This window comes from Dendrobates tinctorius, unplaced genomic scaffold, assembly GCF_039654945.1.
Source record: "Dendrobates tinctorius isolate UK_male_01 unplaced genomic scaffold, ASM3965494v1 ptg000028l, whole genome shotgun sequence".
NCBI lineage: Eukaryota > Metazoa > Chordata > Amphibia > Anura > Dendrobatidae > Dendrobates > Dendrobates tinctorius.
In genome coordinates this window covers 57,269,255-57,290,590 of record NW_027361696.1, presented here as the reverse complement: position 1 = coordinate 57,290,590, position 21,336 = coordinate 57,269,255, and the positions used below count along the sequence as shown (strand labels likewise).

At 45.0% G+C, this 21,336-nt stretch overlaps 1 protein-coding gene across 8 annotated transcripts in view; it reads right to left on the bottom strand.

The window, feature by feature from the left end:
* The window catches only part of LOC141085426 (cell adhesion molecule CEACAM19-like), a 65,691-nt gene that overhangs the window by 29,119 nt on the left and 15,236 nt on the right, over window positions 1–21,336 (bottom strand). For 4 of the 8 annotated variants that reach the window (XR_012231301.1, XR_012231302.1, XR_012231300.1 and 1 more), the window contains exons 2-4: window positions 14,052–14,399; window positions 10,683–10,703; window positions 4,885–4,914 (exon numbers count right to left, since the gene is read on the bottom strand). Coding sequence is in view for 3 of the 8 variants with exons in the window: in XM_073570785.1 (XP_073426886.1) it covers window positions 4,885–4,914; window positions 10,683–10,703; window positions 14,052–14,399 (399 nt within the window). In the remaining 5 variants the exon portion in view is untranslated. The remainder of the gene's footprint in view (window positions 1–4,884; window positions 4,915–10,682; window positions 10,704–14,051; window positions 14,400–21,336) is intronic. The other 4 variants (XR_012231303.1, XM_073570786.1, XR_012231305.1 and 1 more) reach the window with 2 other exon arrangements.

Sequence of the window (21,336 nt, the reverse complement as noted above, 5' to 3'; positions counted from 1 at the left end):
TCTAGTGGAAAGCAAGTGGAGAAAAGGGTACAGTCTAGCGGGAAGTAAGTGGAGACAAGGGCAGAGTCTAGTGGGAAGCGAGAGGGGAAAAAGGGCAGGGTCTTGCGGGAAGAAAGTGGAGAAAGGGCAAGGTCTAGCGGAAAGAAAGTGAAGGGTCGAGTGGGACGCGAGTAGAGAAAAGGGCAAAATCTATCAGGATGTGAGGGGAGAAGAGCGAAGGTTCTAGTGGAAAGCAAGTGGAATAAAGGGCAGGGTCTTAAAGGAAATGAGTGCAGAGAAGGACAGGGTCTAGTAGTAAGTGAGAGGAGAAATGGGCAGGGTCTAGCAGGAAGTAAGTGGAGAAAAGGGCATATTCTAATAAGAGAATGGAGAAAACGGTATGCTCTAAACCATAGTCTTGTGCACTAAAGTAACACCACAATTTTCATGTATCTTTGAGTACCAAAGTAAGTCAACTAACAAATGATATAAACGTATGACTAAGGCCTGTTTCACATTTCAGTTTTTCGATGGTAGTCCAAATCCGCCAGAGTGTGAAAAAACGGATCCGTTTCTGTTTTGCCACAAACGGATGACACAGGATCCGTTTTTTGACGGATCCGCTGTTAGCAGATTTTTCTTGAAATTTAAAGTGACATGACTCTGGAAAAAGGAGGAAAGAGAGAGACAGAGAGAGAGAGTTTTTTCCCTGCCAGAACGGAATTCGGGGTTAAAATTCAGGAAATTGTTTTGGGCATGCTCAGTATAAAAAGGCGGATCCATTGGCGGATCCCGTCAATTAACGGTTGCCCATAGGCGTCCATTATAACGCATGGTGGACAGCGACGGATCCACTGCTATCCTCTTTTTTGATGCACACAAAAAACGTTTCATTGTCCGTCCACTCAAGACAGCGGACGTCAAAATTTTGACGGATCCGTTAAAAAACGGATGCAACGGATGACCATCCATCAAAATCTGCCACAATGCAAGTCAATGGGAAAAAAAACGGATCCGCCAAAAAAAAAAAAATGGCGGATCTGTTTTTTTTTGCAAAACGACGGATTTTGACTGACGTAAAAAAACTGAAGTTTGAAACAGGCCTAACCAGTACAAATTTAGGCCAAATTTACTTGAGCAGTATGACACACTGATAAATTTGGTACACGCTGTCCAAAACTTAGACAGCTTTTCTAAACTAGCCAATTAATGTGTAACCCCTTTCAGACTTATACTATGTCTGGTCCATGTGGGCTCAGTAGCTAAGCTCGCATCATGCCAGGCATATGCTGGCTGTTTACACAGTCACCATCTACTATACTTGGCATTAGGGCGTCCATAAAAGTCCAGAATTTTTTTTTGTTTTCTGTTGGTCGTCGCTGCCCCCTTAAAATCTGCAATAAAAGGCAACGAAAACGTAGTATATACCCCAAAATGGAATCACTAAAAACATCAGCTTGCCAAGCATTAAAAAAGGCCTCACACAACACTATTTACAGAAAAGTAAAAAAAAGTTAAGCATCTCTGAAAATGGCGACACAAACCAAATTCTTTTTTTTATACAAAATATTTTCAAATTTTCTTTTCAAGTAAAAAAAAAAAAAAAAAACTAAACTATGTTTGATATTGCCATGATCGTAATGAGCGGAATAATTATACTGCCCAATGAAATCCTTAAAAGCAAAACACAAAAAAACTATTGCACAATTGCAGGGTGTGCCCTTTACAGATGCCCAAGTGGGGATCTAGCAGCTTAAATAGTAACTGACAGTGGCATTTCATGGGGTTATTAGGAATGCAGGACGCCAGCTCCGATCTCAGGTGTTAGAGGCTGTTACCAGCTGGATAAGGCTGTGTGCACACGTTGAGTAAATGGATGCAGAAATTTCTGCATCTCTTGGCAGGAAAGAAGTAGCTGCAAAAACGCGAGTTTGGCTACTTTCACACTTGCTTTTTATTGCGCTGCGTGCGCAGTGCAAACGCGCATAAAAACGCATCATGCATTTTGTAATGCGTTTTCTTGTTTTTCTGCGCATGGTTTTTGCAAAAAAACCGCATGCTTTTTTTTGCGCTGACGTGCGCATGACCATGCGCACGTCATCGCTCACATAGACTTTAATAGGTTTTGGGTGAATTTCGTGTGCATTGCGTGTGCATGCTTTTTTTGAGACAGGTCGGACGCACAAAAAATGCAACAGGATGCATTTTGTGCGCCCGGGCGCACACTACAAAAAAACGCATGCGCATACAAACGCACAAACGCATGACTATGCGCACCCATGTTAAGTATAGGGGAAAAAAACGCATGCGCATGTGTGTGCAAAAACTCAGCGCAAAAAAACGCAAGTGTGAAACCAGCCTTTCTGATGCGTTTTTTGACTGATTTGAGTGAGGTCGATGGTGAAAAATGATGGCAAAAACTAACAGAGAACTGACATGGATCAGATTATTTGCTGCACCAAATCTGCAAGTCAAAAACAGGCTATGTGCACACGTTGCAGATTTGTTGGGGATCCGCAGCGGTTTTTCTGCGTGGAATTGCACCAAATCCGCAAATGATTGCTCAAGCAAGATTAATCAATGCGAATCCAGAATTGGAGTGCACAGGCTGCGGAAAATTCCGTCCCGATTTTTATTTTCCGCAGCATGTCAATTCTTTTTGCGGATCTGCAGCGTTTTTCCCCATTGACTTCCACTGAGGCTTGACTTCCACTGAGGTACTTAAATCCGCAACAAACCCGCAGGTGTAAAAATGTCTGAGGATTTGAAGCGGATTTCATGCGGCTTCGGCTGAAAAAATGCAGATTTTTAAAATGCTAATAAATCAGAAGGAGGAAGAGTGTGTGGGTGGAGAATCAAAAATAGAGCCAATCTTGACTGAAACACATCAGGTAGGACATGAAAAATGCAATTATTATTTTTTTTTTACAGTAGTACATCTTTATTGAGCTAACAAATCCGCAGACAAATCCGCATGTCAATCTGCATCAAATCCGCACAAAAAATGCGTTTTCTGCATAGAGATGCAGAATCTGCGCAGAAATTTCCCCAGGCAAATCCGCAACGTGGGCACATATCCTTATGGATATTAGAAAAAACTTTTTGACAGTTAGAGTGATCAATGAGTGGAACAGGCTGCCACGAGAAGTGGTGAGTTCTCCTTCAATGGAAGTCTTCAAACAGAGGCTGGACAGACATCTGACTGGGATGATTTAGCGAATCCTGCTTTGAGCAGGGGGTTGGACCAGATGGCCCAGGAGGTCCCTTTCAACTCTACGATTCTATGATTCTATGGTGTGCATGACACTTCAGCTTTCTAATTCAGGATTGCTTTAGGTTTTGCTAGCAAATTTGTATGGCAAAAACGCACCAAATCTCCAACGTGTGCACAAGCCGTAACACAGCCTGAATTTGCAGTTTCTAAAAGGCTCAGCTTCTGAGCCCATTTCACACACCTTGACATGCACCAAGACGTACGTTTCCATCATGGAGCGTTGAGTGTGTAAATGAATAGAGGAACCTAGCGTTGACTTTCCTTGCTTTAAGGTCCCGTCACACACAGCGAGATAGCTGATTTAGTGATGCCACAGCGATCTCACCAGCGATATCGCTGTGTGTGACACACATCAGCGACCGGGTCCCCTGCCGGGTATCGCTGATCGTTCAGGATAGTCCTGGGCCACTTTTTGATCGTTGCTCTCCCTCTGGCCTGCAAGCATTGCTGCATATGGCAGCGGGAGCCAACGATCAGCGACGCTCTCAGCGCTCTAAGCAGGCACTAGGAGCTGGTATCTAAGGTAAATATCGTGTTACTAAGCGGCGCGTGTCACTAAGTTACCCGATGTGCACCTTAGAAACCTGCGTGCTCACAGCTCCCGGCGCCAGCACGCAGGTTTCTAAGCTACACGTCGGGTAACTGACGCGCGCTGCTTAGTAACCCGATATTTACCTTAGATACCAGCGTCCTCGATGGTGCTGATCGCTGGTGAAGCTGCCTGTTTGGCAGCCCACCAGCGATCCTGACAAGGTCGTATCGTTGTTGGGATCGCTGGTGCATCTATAAGTGTAACGGTACCCTTAGTTCCCACAAAGCACAGATTAAATTTTCACTGCTAATGTGCTATAATAAACAAGGAGACCTCTTTCATGCTTTTCTCAGCCGCTGGATCTACTAGAGGTGATGGTTTGTGTGTGTGTATTACCTTCCTTTCATGTGTTTCCCACAATGCACTGCTTAAATTTTCACTGCTAATGTTCTATGACAAACAAGGAGGCAAGTGCCATCTTGCTATTTTATGCCAGATCTACTAGGACTTGCCAGCATGTGCTCTAACGTCACTTTCCTTAGTTCCTACAATGCACTGTTATTTTCTGCTTTTGCGCTATTAAGAAACTAGGAGGCAAGAGGAGAGAGATAGCAAATCTTGCAGACAAGCCTAGGATGAAGAGAGTGAGCTAGCAGGCATTGCAAAAAAAGGTTGAGTAGCGAAGGGGACACAAGCTGATATTATTTTATAAGTGGGCAGGCAAATGAAAATAAGAAAATGCTGGAGAGTCCTGAAGCTCAGGCATTTGAAAGGCATTAAACACCATGTAAGAGATGGCAGAGAGAACAGGCTTGTAAATGACATGCCCTCTCTTCCTGTAAGCCATCTTGCTTGTCTGTAACTTCAGATGGATTAGACTTGATAACAGGCAGTGGACATAAAGTTGCAAGGAAGGTAGACAGCAAGCAGCCTAAATTTTAAAGCAGTATTCAGCAAAAAAAAAATAATAATTTTGGTTGAAAAAAGTGCATTATAATTTTCATAGCAGCTAAATTGATATTCTAATAAGCAAGGTTTGTTAAAAAAACAGTGATCGCTTAAGAAGTCATCACGGACTGATAACGTCAGTTTGTCTCACCCTTTTGACCTGGATCTTTCTCAGAAGTATCTAAAAAAATAATGTCAAAGTAGAGAAGCTGATCATTAGACAAGCTAGATGCAATCTCTAAATTTCTACACTTTTTTATTTAAGGTAGGCCATGAAAAACAGAAACGTTTCCCTTCTGTGGTTTGCACACAATAATAACTTTGCCAGCGATTATGCAATGTTGTGGCCATCTTATGTTTAGGAATATCGTCTGCAACACTACAGGTTCAATATTCTGGGCATGAATTTTATTTTGTTATTTCAGTTTTGGACATTTTCTGGGGATTAGTTTTCTTGCTTCTACAGATCAGATAACGCCACAGATAAAGGATCAACACGGATAGGTCTGTTGACGGTCGGTCATAACCTCTTGCTCAACATATGGTTTTCAGTGAAAATGACAATCAATGTAGGACAAGTCACCCTAGGAATTCCCAAGCTCGTGATCAGTTAACTGTGCAGGAAGATGTCCACGTTGCAAAGTCAAGCTTTCAGCAGAATCAACACAATTTGGAAGAAATTTTACAGTTGACGGAGATGTGCTGTGCAGCTCTTCATCTGACAACATCTGGTCACCAATGACACCAGCTTATCATGGGGAGCAGTGTGTAGCTCCTCCACCAATCTGATATTGACGACCAATCCTAAGAATAGGCAATCAATATAAAAGTACTAGACAACCGCTTTAACAGTTTACACAGTGCCTCTAGTATTTCTATTCCTACAAAAATCCATGTACTGATCATGTAGTGGTTGTTCGTGTAACTGGTGTCAACGTTATGTCAGCACTACTGATTTGTAAGGAAACACATCAAGTTATATGGAATGGAGTTCAACCGTCCATGGTGTATTGTATTGAGTCTAATGATCATATCCAGTAGCTAATTACAATACGATACTACACCCTTCTCTACTTCACTTATCATTTGCACAGCTAGGACATGGAACGTTGATATGTTACACTGTTGATAAGCACAGGCCTGGATTTTTTGCATGTCATCCATTGCTAATGCAAACTCATTCAGGGTCAGGAAACTCAGTTCCTGATTAAGCCTCAGATTCACGACTCCAATTTACAATTGATATAAACATGTTATTGCGGTCGGAGAATTTTACCTAAAATTTCCATTTGGATCTTTGATGACAGATATCTCTAGAAAGCCAACTTGAGATTGACTGAGCCTCAAAGTGGAAGGAAGATTAGAGATACAGTTAAGGTTGTCTAAAATATGGCATAGGAGTCTCTGAGGGGCCATCAGAGATGCAGAAAATGTCCTCATTTACGGTAATCTCTTCCACATAAGAATACGCTATTGAAAGAGGTCATGGGTAAAGTTACCGTATATACTCGTGTACAAGCCGAGATTTTCAGCCCATTTTTTTGGGCTGGAAGTCCCCCTCTCAGCTTATACACGAGTCATATACCTGGGGGTCGGCGGGGGAGGGGGAGCGGGGTGCAATGAGCGGTATCACATGACCGCTGAAGGCAGGAAGGGAGACCGTGGAGAAGCGGAGCTGCAGAGACTGCGCCAGGGGGTAAGTATAGCGATATTCACCTGTCCGGGGTCCATCACTGCTCACCGCTGTCTGCTGCGTCCTGTGTAAGTGACGTTTAGGCAGCAGTGGGTGCGGTGACGTGGTTAGTGCGCGCTGCGCCCTCTGCTGGCTGAACAGTCACTGACACAGGAAGCTGCAGACAGCGGTGAGCAGCGATGGACCCTGGACAGGTGAATATCTCAGGTGACTGGTCCTGAGCAGGAGAGGCGAGTATGGCATTTTTTTTTTTTTTCAGCAGTGGCATATGGGGGCATATTCTATGGAGCAGCATATGGGGGCACAGTCTATGGAGCAGCATATGGGGACATTCTATGGAGCAGCAAATGGGGGCATATTCTATGGAGCAGCATATGGGGGCATATTCTATGGGTCAGCATATGGGGGCATATTCTAAGAGGCAGCATATGGGGGCATATTCTATGGAGCAGCATATGGGGGCATATTCTACTTCTACGGAGCAGCATATGGGGGCATATCCTATGGGGCAGCATACGGGGGATATTCTATGGAGAAACATATGGGGGGCAAATTCTATGGAGCAGAATATGGGGGGCATATATATGGAGCAGAATATGGGGGCATATTCTATGGGGCAGCATATGGGGGCATATTCTATGGAGCAGAATATGGGGGCATATTATATGGAGCAGAATATGGGGGCATATTCTATGGGGCAGCATATGGGGGCATATTGTATGGGGCAGCATATGGGGGCATAATCTATGGGGCAGCATATGGGGGCATAATCTATGGGGCAGCATATGTCGGCATATTCTATGGGGCAGCATATGGGGGCATAATCTATGGAGCAGCATATGGGGGCATAATCTATGGAGCAGCATATGGGGGCATATTCTATGGAGCAGCATATGAGGGCATAATCTATGGAGCATCTTATTGGGGCATAATTTATGGAGCATCTTATGGGGGCATAATCTATGGAGCATATTATGGGGCCATAACCTTTATGGAGCATTATATGGGGCATATTATTCTATGGAGCATCTTATGGGGGCATTATTAACCTTTGTGCAGCATTATATGGGGTGTATTTTGTATGGAGTATCTTATGGGGCCCATCATGAACTGTATGGAGCATTATATGGGGCTCCTGATTCAATATGGATATCCAAAAACATTTAACCTACTGATATCTCAATTAATTTTACTTTTATTGGTATCTATTTTTATTTTTGAAATTTACCAGTAGCTGCTGCATTTTCCACCCTAGGCTTATACGCGAGTCAATAAGTTTTCCCAGTTTTTTGTGGCAAAATTAAGGGGGTCGGCTTATACATGGTTCAACTTATACACGAGTATATACGGTAAGTGAATTTTTCAAAATTCGGTTCGGATTACGATCGGCGGTGAATACTGTTTCTGCAATATGTGTCGAACACAGCTAAACATCACTGGAGTCAATGGGAGTAGAAAATGACCGAATATGTTCAGAACCGATCAGCAAACATAAATTCGGCACAAATAGGGTACCGATATGGAATGAAGATGGCAAATTTAGATTTGGCAATTGTTTCTGAACATATTCGCTGCTCAACTCTAGTCAATGGTATACATGTTTCCTTTGCAGCCATAGTGGGCTAGCATCGTATGGGGTAACATTTGATCCCATTGCAGTACCACTCAGCTAGAAGTAGAATTGGTCTACCATATTGGGAGCATCGGTTTAAGAAAATCTACACATTATTGGATTCCTGTTTTAGTGTCTTGGGTTAAGCTGTGTGTATAAACAGCAATTGTTCAAGATTAGAGATGAGCGAATATGTTCGGAAACAATCGCCGAATCCGAATTTGCCATATTCATGCCATACTGGTACCCTATACGTGCCAAGTTTACGTTTGACGATCGTTTCCAAACGTATTTGCTCATTTGTATTCCCATTGACTCCAATGGAGTTCAGCTATGTTCGTTGAATATTGCAAAAGCAATATTCGCCGGCGATCGTAATCCGAACCAAATATTGAAAAAATATGCTCTACTTTATCCAAGATAACGTGAATACTTGTATTCTAACTGGAATCAAGTCTAAAAGGACAGAAAGTGAGAGGGACCTAGAAAGAATTTGATGTTGCATAGGAGAACTTGCATTAGGAAAATTGCGACATTGGAGAAACCAGAGAATATGGAGGCCACATTAAGATGACTGGGGCTGGTAGAAGGTTTTTAGAATTTATAGAAGGGTGTGCACATGACATCCTGGGATAGGTGGGTGTTGGCTATAGTGAGAATCTATGCTGATAGAAACAATATTCAAGTATGTGACTGGTTATCTTGCTAGAAAAATTCCCATATGGAGTCATAATCCATGCATCAAATCCTATTTTTTTTTTAAATCATGAGATGAATGTTGGTGCCATGCGTGGGATTATTCTGTGTGCAAGCAAATTCCAACGATCCGCTTACATGCAGCCTTGCTTAAATTGACATGATGCATTGGAACAGGACCACATGACTCTCTAAATCCAGTAAATGTAGCCAATGCGTCAGTTTATCTCACTTTTTTAACTCTTGCACAAATGAGAATCGGTGGCTTCAGGTGTCAAGACTTAAGTTGTTAGGAACGGAGGAACGCACTAAATAAAATAAATAATAAAGTGCGTTCGCCACTCGGGGTCCACCGTGCAGAGGGTGTTATAACTGCTGCTGAGTAATGGCAGACGTGCTATATGGCGGTATAATGCGCATGGGGTTAAACGTCACCCAGGTGCGCAGAGCAATCACTGTTTAATCACAGAGATGCCAGGCTGAGCCTGTTAGCGTTACAGGGCTCAGATAAATGCACACACGGTATCAGGTCACAGGTGCAGGACCAAAGGCAGAAGGAACTGCGTCCATCTAGACCTACTGTGTGTGCAGCGTCGCTACTGCGGGCGCCAAAGAGAGCTGCAACTGCAGCGTGGCGTAGGGCACTGCCGCGAGACGATAGTGCCCTGAGGAGTAGCACAATCGGACGCTAGTGTAGAGGCGCGGTGTGCACAGTGCCCTAAGGCTTGCCACTGACTAGCGCTGACTGCTGAACTAATTCCCTATCCACATGCGTAATCTCAGAGGGAAGGTGTCTTAAATGAGTCAGTCACCAGAATCATACATCCATCACCATTCACACATCTAGCAAGTAATGTCTATACTAGCGCATGGCCGAACGGCCATGCGGTCCTTTTATAGCCGTGCGCTGCCGGGACCTTCCAGATCTCTGACATGGACCAACCAGATCAGGGGAAGGACCTGAGCACGTGACTCCCGAGCTCCAATGGGAGATCGCCTCATGAGCATGCTCAGTGGAGTGGCAGCGGGACTTTGCCTCAGGAGTGACTTGCTGCAAAGCAGTATGTGAGGCTCTGGACTCCTGTTGTGTAGCTACAGGAATCCGACGCCTAACATAAGTACAATGCAACACATTGTTCCGCTGACCTGTCTGCTGGGATAATCGTCACGTTGATTTTCTCCAACTTTTCATAATCGCCTCCTGGACGTTTGCAATCACAATTGGTGTCCAAAGATTTGGTGGTCTATATTTTTTTTTTTTTGCATTATCCATATTACATCACTTCCAAACCACACAATGCATGCTTCTTGCTGGAATGAGAGGGTCCAGAAGTAAACCAGAGGAACAGAGCTTGGGTGTATTACGGCATGTTAGCTACAATCATTCAACACTGGTGCCCTCCACAAAGTCTGCCGCCCAACTGGCAGGGAAGCATTTGTTTCATCCAATAAAATGAAAGCTGAGCTCCTATTGAGCATCAAAGCCAGTTTTTCAAAACTTTATGATGAATGGGCCCTATAAGAGCATCTTGTACAAACCACACAAGTGAAAAAGAGGTTGTATTTTTCTAGCCCACTGAAGGGTGTATATATCTGTTCCAGTTGATATAGCATTTTTCAAGGCTCTTTAATATGTTCAATGTTCACTTACAGGGTGGATACCTATAGGGGCACCAGAAAGGCAGTTTTGTTCCTTCTGGGGAAAACACACTGTGCCAAAAAGCATTTAGTGTGGCTTCCCGTACCCACTAGATCTTTGCAAAGGGATCGGTACACCCCTGTGAGAGCCATGAAAAGTGTTAATAGCGTGGGTGCTCTAAATGATGTGATACTATATGGCACAAGCAAATAAAGATGTGCAAATGCAAAAAACATGAGCAACTAAAGTATGGATCTAGACAGACACCTATATGGTCTGTGATTACCCCGTAAGTGGAAAGACACTCACCCGGAGTAGTTTCTACTTTCTCTGTAAAAAGATGTGAATAAACACATTAGTAAAAGTATCACACAGACTACACAAAGCTTGCAAAAAAACTCTATAAAATGTTAGCAACAGAATATTTCACATTCGCTTTTTAATGCCGAGAGTGCCGTATTCTGTAGGGCAACGATCCGGTATGACATCCTTTTGGGAGTTTTGTACCAAATTGCCACTCATGCAAGGAATGGTAAAGTGTTCAAGAAAACAAACTGGAATTGTAAAACAAAATATTTCGCTTGCGTGAAGCGTAACGGAAGTTCTTCTTTTAGCTGCTGCTCTCTCCTGGCTCTGGCTGCATGTCACACGCATGTTCAGAGGGCCGGTGTAAGATAAGGGTCTAACTCTAGCCTATCTTCATTCATCTTGTGCTTTACTTCACTTCACAACCATTTAAGGTCTGAGAAAAAAGTTCTATTTGGTTCATAATCTTCTATGGTGTGTTTGTTTCTGCTCACTAGTTTTGCAAGGCTTGATTTCCCGGCTTTTGTTCTCCTTCCCATCTTGATCTACATCTGAACCCTGCTTACTGACCTCCACCTGATCTTTGCTCAGGACTGTACCATGACACTATTCGAAAACTCCAGCTTGTTTGAGTATCGGCCATTGCTGAGGAATACTACTAGGGAAGCGGCTGGGAAAGTCCATAAATACTTGAAAGGGCAAAGTGTGAAGTATGCATAATCCCTAACGATTCTCATCATGGCTTAGCCCCAAGTTAGATTCTTTCCTAACCCTTTCCGCAACCAATTTATCCAAAAGTTTGTTAGGTATTGTGGTGGAAAGCGGGTCTACACATTTTTTTTCTATGTGGCAATAATAAGCTAGTATATAAATGGCGCCCAATGTTGAGCAAATATTTGTAGAACCCTCATAGTCGCCAACCAAAACCCTGCGAACTTCCTCCTCCACCTGCTGGCATCTCTACTAATTTTAGGTCCGGTGCGGAGCCATGTGTGCATCCTGCTGATACAAAGTTGTCACACCGGACCTACAAATCAGATGTGTGACCAGCAGCTAGGATGAGAAGCTTCGCTGGGCTCTGGTTAGTGGCCATAGACTATTGAAGTGGTCGTTGGATCAGGGTCCTGCTGATCTTTTTGATCATCTCTAGAGGCGCAGTATTTGAGCCCTTTACAGAATTGGTGCTCAAAAAAAGATAAAGGATTCATTGCGAGGTTCAGTGTAAGGAGATTTATACTTTTTTCTATATGTGAGGAGTCAAGGCTGTCTAAAAGATGCTATAAATGGTTATACTCGTGTGCAAGGTGGGCAGCAGAGAAAGTCAGTCAGATGTTATAAGAAAGGATTTGATTCTTTGCGAGTGGTACGAGAATGTTTCTTACGAAAATGGCCACAGGAAAAAGAATACAACCTGTGGAGGTCACAATAAGACAACTGGGTGGCTGATGGTCTGATGGAGAGGTTGGCAGGGTGTGGAAAACTGGGATAACAGGTTAAATGGTTAAGAAAATCACATAATCTCCAATGATAACAGCAGCAATAAATGGTTTCCCGCTTTCGGGATAGATGTGGGATGGGAGCTATTGGTGGGACCTGTATGTAACGCACATGGGGGCTCCTCCTCACTCTTTCTAGAAAAATGATGTCAAGTGAAAAACAAAGGATCAAGGGTTGGAATTCAATCAAGCAGAGATGCCGCTCTCCTCATTATTATTATTATTATGCATTTATATAGCGCCATTTATTCCATGGCGCTTTACATGTGAAAAGGGGAAATATAGACAAGTATAATAAACATGTATAAGACAAGGGACACACAAGTACGTAAGGAGAGGGGACCCTGCCCGCGAGGGCTCACAGTCTACAGGGATGGGTGAGGATACAGTAGGAGAGGGTAGAGCAGGTCACCATGTTGTGTCCTCATAGAGAACACATTAACGTTTGGTCATCTCGAACTTTGTGTATGTGTGTGTGTTTAGTCAACAATTATATAAGGCTTATGGGGTAAAGTTCCTCATTGTAGAGGATGCACCAAGTACATTGGCATCTTTTCTTCCACCATATAATTTCATGACAGCAACGGTACACCTGTTAGCTTTAATAAGGACATGGACTTGATCTGATTTCTTTAGAAATTGCTTCTAGAACGCCTTTTAGGTCACTTATTCTACTTTTACTTTATTTGAAAGATCTTTATATGGATTGAAATGTTGGGAGAAATTGACAATATAAGCCTCTGATCATATTATACATATTTGAAAGGGAATGTATCATCATCCCAAAAATATTTTCAGCATTTTTAATGGTATAAGGCTACTTTCACACTAGCGTTTTTTGCACTGCGCCTCGTGCGCATTCCAAACGCATGCAAAAAACGCATTAAGCGCTTTGCATGCGTTTGCTGTTTTTTTGCACATGCAATTTAACCAGTTTGTCGCCATGTTAACTCTAAAAACGCATGCGATTTTAAACGCATGCGTGCGCATGTCCTAGCACACGCGTGCGATGCCATAGACTGTAATGTTGCTTTTTTGCTCATTCCGTGCGCTAACGTGCGCATGCATTTTTTGGCAGCAGTTGGGCGCAACATGTTACGTCTGGCTCGCCTGGGCGCACACCTCGAAAAAATGCAGCACATGAACGCGTACAAGTGCTATACCATGCGCCCACCATGTTAAAGATAGGAGAGCAATGCGCATGCGCACGATAGCGCAGCGCTAAAAAACGCAAGTGTGAAACCAGCCTAAAATATGAAAAATAGAGCAGCGGAGCAGTCATAACATTGTAGCTGCTGCGCTCAGATCACAGTAAATACCAGTCAACACAAGTTTAGGTACAAGTGCTGCAGTGAAAACTTCATCCAGCGGCGAGCACACGTCACTAGAGGACATCGCCGCCGCAGACAAACAGTGCGTTCCGGTAATTACTGTGGGCCACAATGACATGACGGCACCGCTCAGATCACAGTGAGTATAGGTGGAAGAGGGAAATTATAGCTCAGTCATCTGTGCATGGCTACAATAAAATGGCACTTAGCTCCAAGTAGAAGCCCAGGGTGCGTGCCCAGTACCCTTCTCATGCGGCCGCAGAATAGGAGATTGCGGTCGGTGTCCGACCCTAGTCTCCTATGTCCTGGGGCTGCCATATTTGCAGTAAGTGTCGTTCTCTTAGTTGGTAAAAAAAATATATATTAAAGAAATTTACACTCTTTGAATTTTTACACTTAGAAATAAACTTTTCAACAGAAATTCAAAACATTAAAAATAAATAAAAATGTGTGACACATTCCCTCTAAGCATCAAGGACTGTCCACCAGAGTGCTGTGGATCTGCATTACACATCAAGTTTGGATACACGATAAAGTCCACTTACCATTTATCGTCAAGGACGTGGTCTTATCTGACAGACCAGTGGTTGTTTGCACGCTCACTGTGTAAAAACCACTATGGTCTTTCTGTGCATTTTTGATCTGCAATGAGCCATTAGGAAAAATGTCGGCTTCCTTAAAGATCTGGCTTCCGTTTCTTCTCTCCTTATTTGTATTGAGCCATATGATCTGTTGGTCCGAATTTGTGTTCTGCCCTTTGTACCAACTTAATAACAGGAATGTGTCACTTATTTCGGTCACTTTCAGGATAACTGTATCGTTTACAAGAGGCGACGATGGATAAACGTCTATTTTAATTCCAAAGATTGAATGCATCCATGTTGCCACAAACACTGCAAAATACAAAGAAAAAAATAGGGGACAAGATTGACAACAGGTCTGCCATCTACAATCCAAAGCTGGCCATACACATTAGACAAATCACCAATGTCAGGGGCACCCAAGCTGGGTTGACAACCATCCAGATATTCCAGGACAGTCTGTACAAATGGGGCACTTTTTTGTCATCTAAAAATAAGGGTATCAATGATTTTCTTTGAAGCTGAAGAACGTATACAGATTATTTGACTGTATGAGCTGTAGATACGTAGCATCACTGATGTAATCAAAGGTTTATCATGATTTTCCAATGTTTCCGTAAAAAACATTGTCTGTACGTGATTTTTTGACAAGCTGTCAAAAAAAAAAAAAAAAAACACGAAAAAGTCAAGTTGACAATACAGGGTGTCAAGGGAGAAAAAAGTTGGGTATTTGGATTTCTACATTCCTGATCTTTTTGCTCCGAGGGAAGATAAATGGTCTCTCTGTATCCAGAACACATACCCATTAAGTACAGCAATATGTAAAAATAGACGTGGGAGTTGGTAGACATGACTGCCGGACAAAAAAATAAAAGTGTGCTGCTGACCGCTATAAAGTATATAACCAGCTTAAAAGTTTACAGTAATTATAACATATGGCGTTTGACTCATTCATGCCGGATTATCAATTAACAAGATGCAAAGTGAACGAATAAAAGAGAAATCTAAATCCCGGCAATATTTGGTGACCGCCCTTTGCCTTCATCAATACTTCTATGTACTTGTACAGTTTTTGAAGGAACTCGGAAGGAGGGTGCGCCAAACATCTTGGAGAACTGATCCCAGATCTTCTGTGTATGAGGCTTGTGCAGATCCTTCTGTCTCTTCATTTAATCCCAGAAAGACTAGGTAATGCGGAGATCAGTGTTATTCTGGGCCGTATCATCACTTCTAAGGCCCCTTGTTCTTATTTACTCTGAATATCACTCTTAATTACATTTGCTGGATGTTTAGGGTTGTTGACCAAATTCAAAATAAATTTGGAGCCTATCTGATGGTATTACATGATGAATAAGTATCTAACTGTATTTCTCAGCATTGAGGACACCACTAATCTTGACCAATTTCCCAACTCCATTTGCTGAAATGTAGTCACAGACTTGAAGGACCCTCCACTGTGCTTCACTGTTCCTGCAGATCCTCATTAGTCCTTCAGCAACAAACTTCTTTCTGTTACAGCCAAATATTTCACATTCCAGCTATCAGTCCAGAGCTCCTGGTTTCATTTTTCTCTACCAAAGCTCCTGTTTTCGTGCATAGCTGAGTCACTTGGACTTGTTTCCATATCAAAGGTTTGACCACAACTTTTCCATGAAGAACACCTCTATCAGGCTACTCCAAACAGTAGATTGGTGGAGTTGGTCCTGCCAGTTGCTGCCAGTTCTGAGCTGATGGCACTGTTGGACATGTTCCTAATTTGAAGGCAAGTAATCAAAGTGTGTTCCATCTGTTGCACCAAGTTTCCTTGGCAGACCACGGCATCTACAGTCCTAAAGGTTGCCCATTTCTTGGTACCCTCAATGCTGAGAAATACAGGCAGATACTTCATTCATCTTGTAAATTCATCAGGGAGGTGTCCGTTTGGCTCTAAATTTATTCTGCAGACAGAAAATTATCTAAAACATCTAAGCAATAAACCAATATAATTAAGAATGATCTTCGGCATAATGAAGAAAAAGGTGCCCTGGAAATTATGATCAGGCCCCACAGTGCTCTGATTTCAGTATCATCTAGTCTCTCTGGGATCACAAGAGACAGAAAGATCTGCACAAGTCTCATACACAGTAGATCTATGATAAGTTTTCCAAGCCATTTGGAACAACTTCCCGAACAAGTAATTTCAAAAACTGTGTGTCATGTCCGCCTTGTCCGTTATGCCTGTCATGTCCGCCTTGTCTGCTGTGCCGCATGACTCCTGGAGCGGTGTGCACTGAAATCTTATGCCCGTTATGTCTCATGCTGCAAGATGCCGGGAGCGGTGTGCACGCACGCCTTACCTCCGGGCTGCACGCCGTTGCTAGGTAACCATCCGTCTCTGCTCTGATTCTGCAATCCTCTGTATTCCTGGAACCCTTGATCATGTGACCTTTCCTATGTTCCAGCACTGTCTGATTCTACAATCCTCTGTATTCCTGGAACCCCTGATCATGTGACCTTTCCTATGTTCCAGCACTGTCTGATTCTGCAATCCTCTATGTATTCCTGGAACCCCTGATCATGTGACCTTCTCTATGGTTCAGCCCAGTCTGATCTAGCAACGCTCTCTATGATCCTGGAGGCTCTGAACCGGAAGTCCTTCTCTGATCCTGACCCGGAACTGCAGGTGCTATGGTGATATATCACACCGCCCCTTCCTATGGTCGGGGCCTGAGTATCGTGTTGCTTCCCTGCATGGCTGCTTGGTCTGCTCAGTCGCTCCCTGTATTCTGTGCCCCTGCACTCTGCCCTGTCGTGCGTCTCTGCGCACGCTCTGTGCTTGTACTCTGCCTCTTTTCTCGTGCCATGTTTGTCCTTGCCTTGCTTTGCCTTATAGTACTTCCGCTGTTCTCTGCCTTTGCCTGTTTCGCCATGTCTGGTCTTTGCTATTCTGAGCCTTGTAGTGCTTCTCATGTTTCTTGTCTCTGCCTGGTTTTCCGTACTCTGCCCTTTGGTGCTCTCTTGCACATTTCCATGTCTAGTCTCAAGGCTCTGCCTTGACCCAGCTCTGGGCTTCGGCCTATGCTCCGCTGCTAGACTCTGCCCTATCATGCTCTCTTGCACATTTCCACGCTAGTCTCAAGGTTCTCCCTTGACCCGGCCCTGGGCTTCAGCCTACGCTCCGCTGCTAGCTTTGTTCTCGCTCCGACTTGGCTCTGTGTTTCTGCCTATGTTCCGCTCCGTGTTCCGTACCTTGTCTTGCCTTGTTTCTCGCCTAGCCTTGCATTGTTTCTTGCTTTGCCTTGCTTCTTTGTGTGCCCTTTGCATGCGCCTGGCCTTCCTAGCCTCCTGCTTGCGCCTCAGCCGTGCCCGCCCTAGTCGTGCCCGCCTGCTTGTGCCTCAGCCGTGCTCGTCGGTCAGTGACAGCTGTGTCACCTGCTATGCCCCAGTCGGGTTCGCTGGAGTCTTGCCCGCCTGTTTGTACTGGAGCCCGTCCAGCTAGCCAGTGCCCCAGCCGTGCTCTCTGTGCTTCCTTGCACTGACGCTGTCTCTGCACTGTGTTTGCCTGCTCCTCTCTTAGCACGTGCAGGCCCTCGCCTGCCCAGTGGCATACCTCCCCGTGCTTCTGTAAAAGTACGCGCAGGTCTTGCCATGTACCCTGTCGTGCCCTCTTGCACGTACAGGTCCTTGCCTGTACTGTCCCTGGCGTGTCCTCTGCACACGCAGGACTCTGCCTTGAACCCTGGCGTGTCTCTCTGCACTCGCAGGACTCTGCCTTGAACCCTGACCCTGGCGTGTCTCTCTGCACGCGCAGGACTCTGCCTTGAACCCTGACCCTGGCGTGTCTCTCTGCACGCGCAGGACTCTGCCTTGAACCCTGACCCTGGCGTGTCTCTCTGCACGCGCAGGACTCTGCCTTGAACCCTGACCCTGGCGTGTCTCTCTGCACGCGCAGGACTCTGCCTTGAACCCTGACCCTGGCGTGTCTCTCTGCACGCGCAGGACTCTGCCTTGAACCCTGACCCTGGCGTGTCTCTCTGCACGCGCAGGACTCTGCCTTGAACCCTGACCCTGGCGTGTCTCTCTGCACGCGCAGGACTCTGCCTTGAACCCTGGCGTGTCTCTCTGCACGCGCAGGACTCTGCCTTGAACCCTGGCGTGTCTCTCTGCACACGCAGGACTCTGCCTTGAACCCTGACGTGTCTCTCTGCACGCGCAGGACTCTGCCTTGAACCCTGACCCTGGCGTGTCTCTCTGCACGCGCAGGACTCTGCCTTGAACCCTGACCCTGGCGTGTCTCTCTGCACGCGCAGGACTCTGCCTTGTACCTTGTGCCTTGGCGTCTCTTCACTCGCACCCTGTCTTGTTTGTTGAACTTTGAACCCTGGCGTGTCCCTTACACACGCACCTTGCCTTGCACCTTGCTTTGTACCCTGGCGTGTCCCCTACACACGCAACCTGCCTTGCACCTTGCCCTGGACCCTGGTGTGACCCTAGAACGCACTCTGCCTGGAATTCTGCCTTGGACCTCGGCGTGTTCCCTAACATGCACCATGCCTGGAGATCTGTCGTGCCTCCTTGCATGAACCCTGGTTTGCCTGCCGGATGCCTGGAACCTGCCGATCGCTGCCAGAGATAGTAAGCCTGATGACTGCGGCCTGATGTCCAGAGCTGATGTCCGCAGCCTAATGCCCTGATCATGTCGATCGTTGCTAGCTGTCCGGAGTCTGATGCCATTGTGCCTTTGCTTGTACCCAGGCGTGCCACCTGGTACGTACCATGCTACGGACTTTGGTGTGCCCACGCACGCACCTTGCCGTGTTTGCTTGTTCTCACGTTTTTGCACTGAATGTTATCCTGAAGTTGTCTTAATGAAGATACCTTGAACTTACGTATTGTCTTGTCTAGCTTTCTGCTCGTCCTTGTCGTCAGACACTCGTACCTAGTGTATACTTGAGCCGGCCATCTGGTGCCAGCAGTCGTGGTGGCTCACCCCCTTGGTCTTGCCCCTGACACGCCCTGTATAGGGGGTGGTTCCTCACAAGGTCAGCTCGCCCTAGGTTGGTGGGTGCCACGACCCAGAGGGTCCACTCTAAAGAAAAGAAGACTCAGCGTAAGCTGACCTCTTCACACTGTGTGCAAGGACAAGTACCTAAAATAACTGGTGAAGGCAAAGGGCGGTTGCCAAATATTGATTAGATTTATATTTCTCTTTTGTTTGTTCACTTTGCATTTTTTTAATTGATGATAATAAACTAGTAACTATTTTTGAAGTCATTCTTTGCAGAACTTTTTAAGACACTTGCCTGAATCTTTTGCACAGTATAGTACAAGTGTTAGCCACAGCCTTCACTTTGGAGGTCAGAGGTGTAGCCTCCTGCAAACAGCACCACCTTTCCCTGGATTCAGCAGATGGACCATTTTTTTTTGAATGAGTGGTACACAGAAGGCAACCCTTTTACAGAAGATTTTTTACAAATAACATTGATGACCTATCCTTAACAAGGCATTAAAGTGTGGCCAATGGTTCTCCCAAATGAGCAAAGTCAGTTCCACTGACTACCTGACAGCACAAGCTAAGTCTTTTCAACTGAGGCTGGCCCTGCAGTGAAAAGACTGAAGGGGAAATCAATCATCATATCATGAATGCAGCTGAGAATTATCTACTTGGAGTGTGGGGGTGATCTCTTAAAGTGAGATCTTAGTGATTGCCTGTCCCTGACCAAATAAATATGAGCCGAGTGCATGCATAAAGGTACTGTCACACTTAGCGATGCACCAGCGATCCCGACCAGCGATACGACGCGGTCAGGATCGCTGGTGCATCGCTAAGTGGTCGCTAGTGAGCTGCCACACAGGCAGATCTCACCAGCGACATAGCAGCAGTCGGGGGTCGTTACTTACTTGTCAGACAAGGCGATCCTGATGTCCTCCCGCCCGCGTCCACACGTCGCTCGTCGGTGCAACAGGAAGCTGACGACGAGAAACGGCCCAGGATGTTCTCGCGCGATCTGCGATAATCAGCGGGGGGAGCCGGTCGGAGGTAAGTATCACACATAGCGATATCGATAGCAATATCGCTGCTACGTCACAAAAATCAGTGACGTTATAGCGATATTGCTAGCGATATCGCTTAGTGTGACAGGCCCTTAAAAGAGACACACCGAACACAGAGTCAGATATGTATACTCCTTTCTCATCAGAGGTTGACCCACAACTGGACTTTATTCTTAAAACAAAGAATCTTGTAACACACAGGAAAAGGGTGTCACACAATCTTCTGAATAGCCAGTGTCAGTCTATGATAGGTCAATGCCAACTCCACTCCATATATGGTTTCTTCAGTGTGTCTTAACTTTCTGTCTTAAAGGGAATCTGTCACCCATTTTTGTGATATCATGTAAAGATATCACCCAATTGTGCGTCCCATAAGGATTCTATTAGGACTTTTGATTCCCCCCAATCCCGCACCTTTGATGCCTAAATACCTTTTTTATCTTCGTAGAGATGTATGGAAATCACTGTGGTCCGGTCTGATGGGCGGGGCTTATTCACCTTCTTCCCCCCCACCTCTGCTTGCTGAACGTAATCTTCATCTGTGAATATCTCAGGTGCCGTAGTTTTTTCACACTTGAGCATTGAAAAGGCGCAGTACCAATTATATGCTTTGCCCACAGTTGGGCAGAAGACCATAGACAGTGCTTAGACATGCCCCATTAAAGGGATTATCCAGAACATTTACTATTTTTGTGGATAGGGCTAAGAACTTTCTGAACGGGGACGACCTATGCCAAAGATTCCTCTGCTTCATCTCACCGGTTGTCAACAGAACAGCTTCTTCTCTTGCGCTCTGTTCTACTGACAAGGCGTCACTGCAGACGTCATGCCGACTGACAATCAGCATGACATCGGCAGTGGCGCCCCGTCAACAGAGCAGAGTGGAAAAGAAGGAGCTGCTCTGTTGACATTTAGCAACTACCTGCCTGTAAGTTCTTAACCAGGAGGATAGACTGAGGCCCTATTCCTGTAACTGATTTATTATGGTCGTCCGACCCGTTGGAACACCAGATAAATATAAAAAAGGGGATGAAGAGCTGCAGGGTGCGAAACTGAGCTGCTGCACCAGTCAGAACTAGCCTGTAGTGCTTTTAGAAAAAAAATAATATGGAGCAGCCACACAACTGTGGTGTACAGCATTGCAAAATGACAGAACAGCAGCATGCAAGTTGATTTAGACTACCCTAGACTCTATGAGACAATGCAGCTAAGTCAG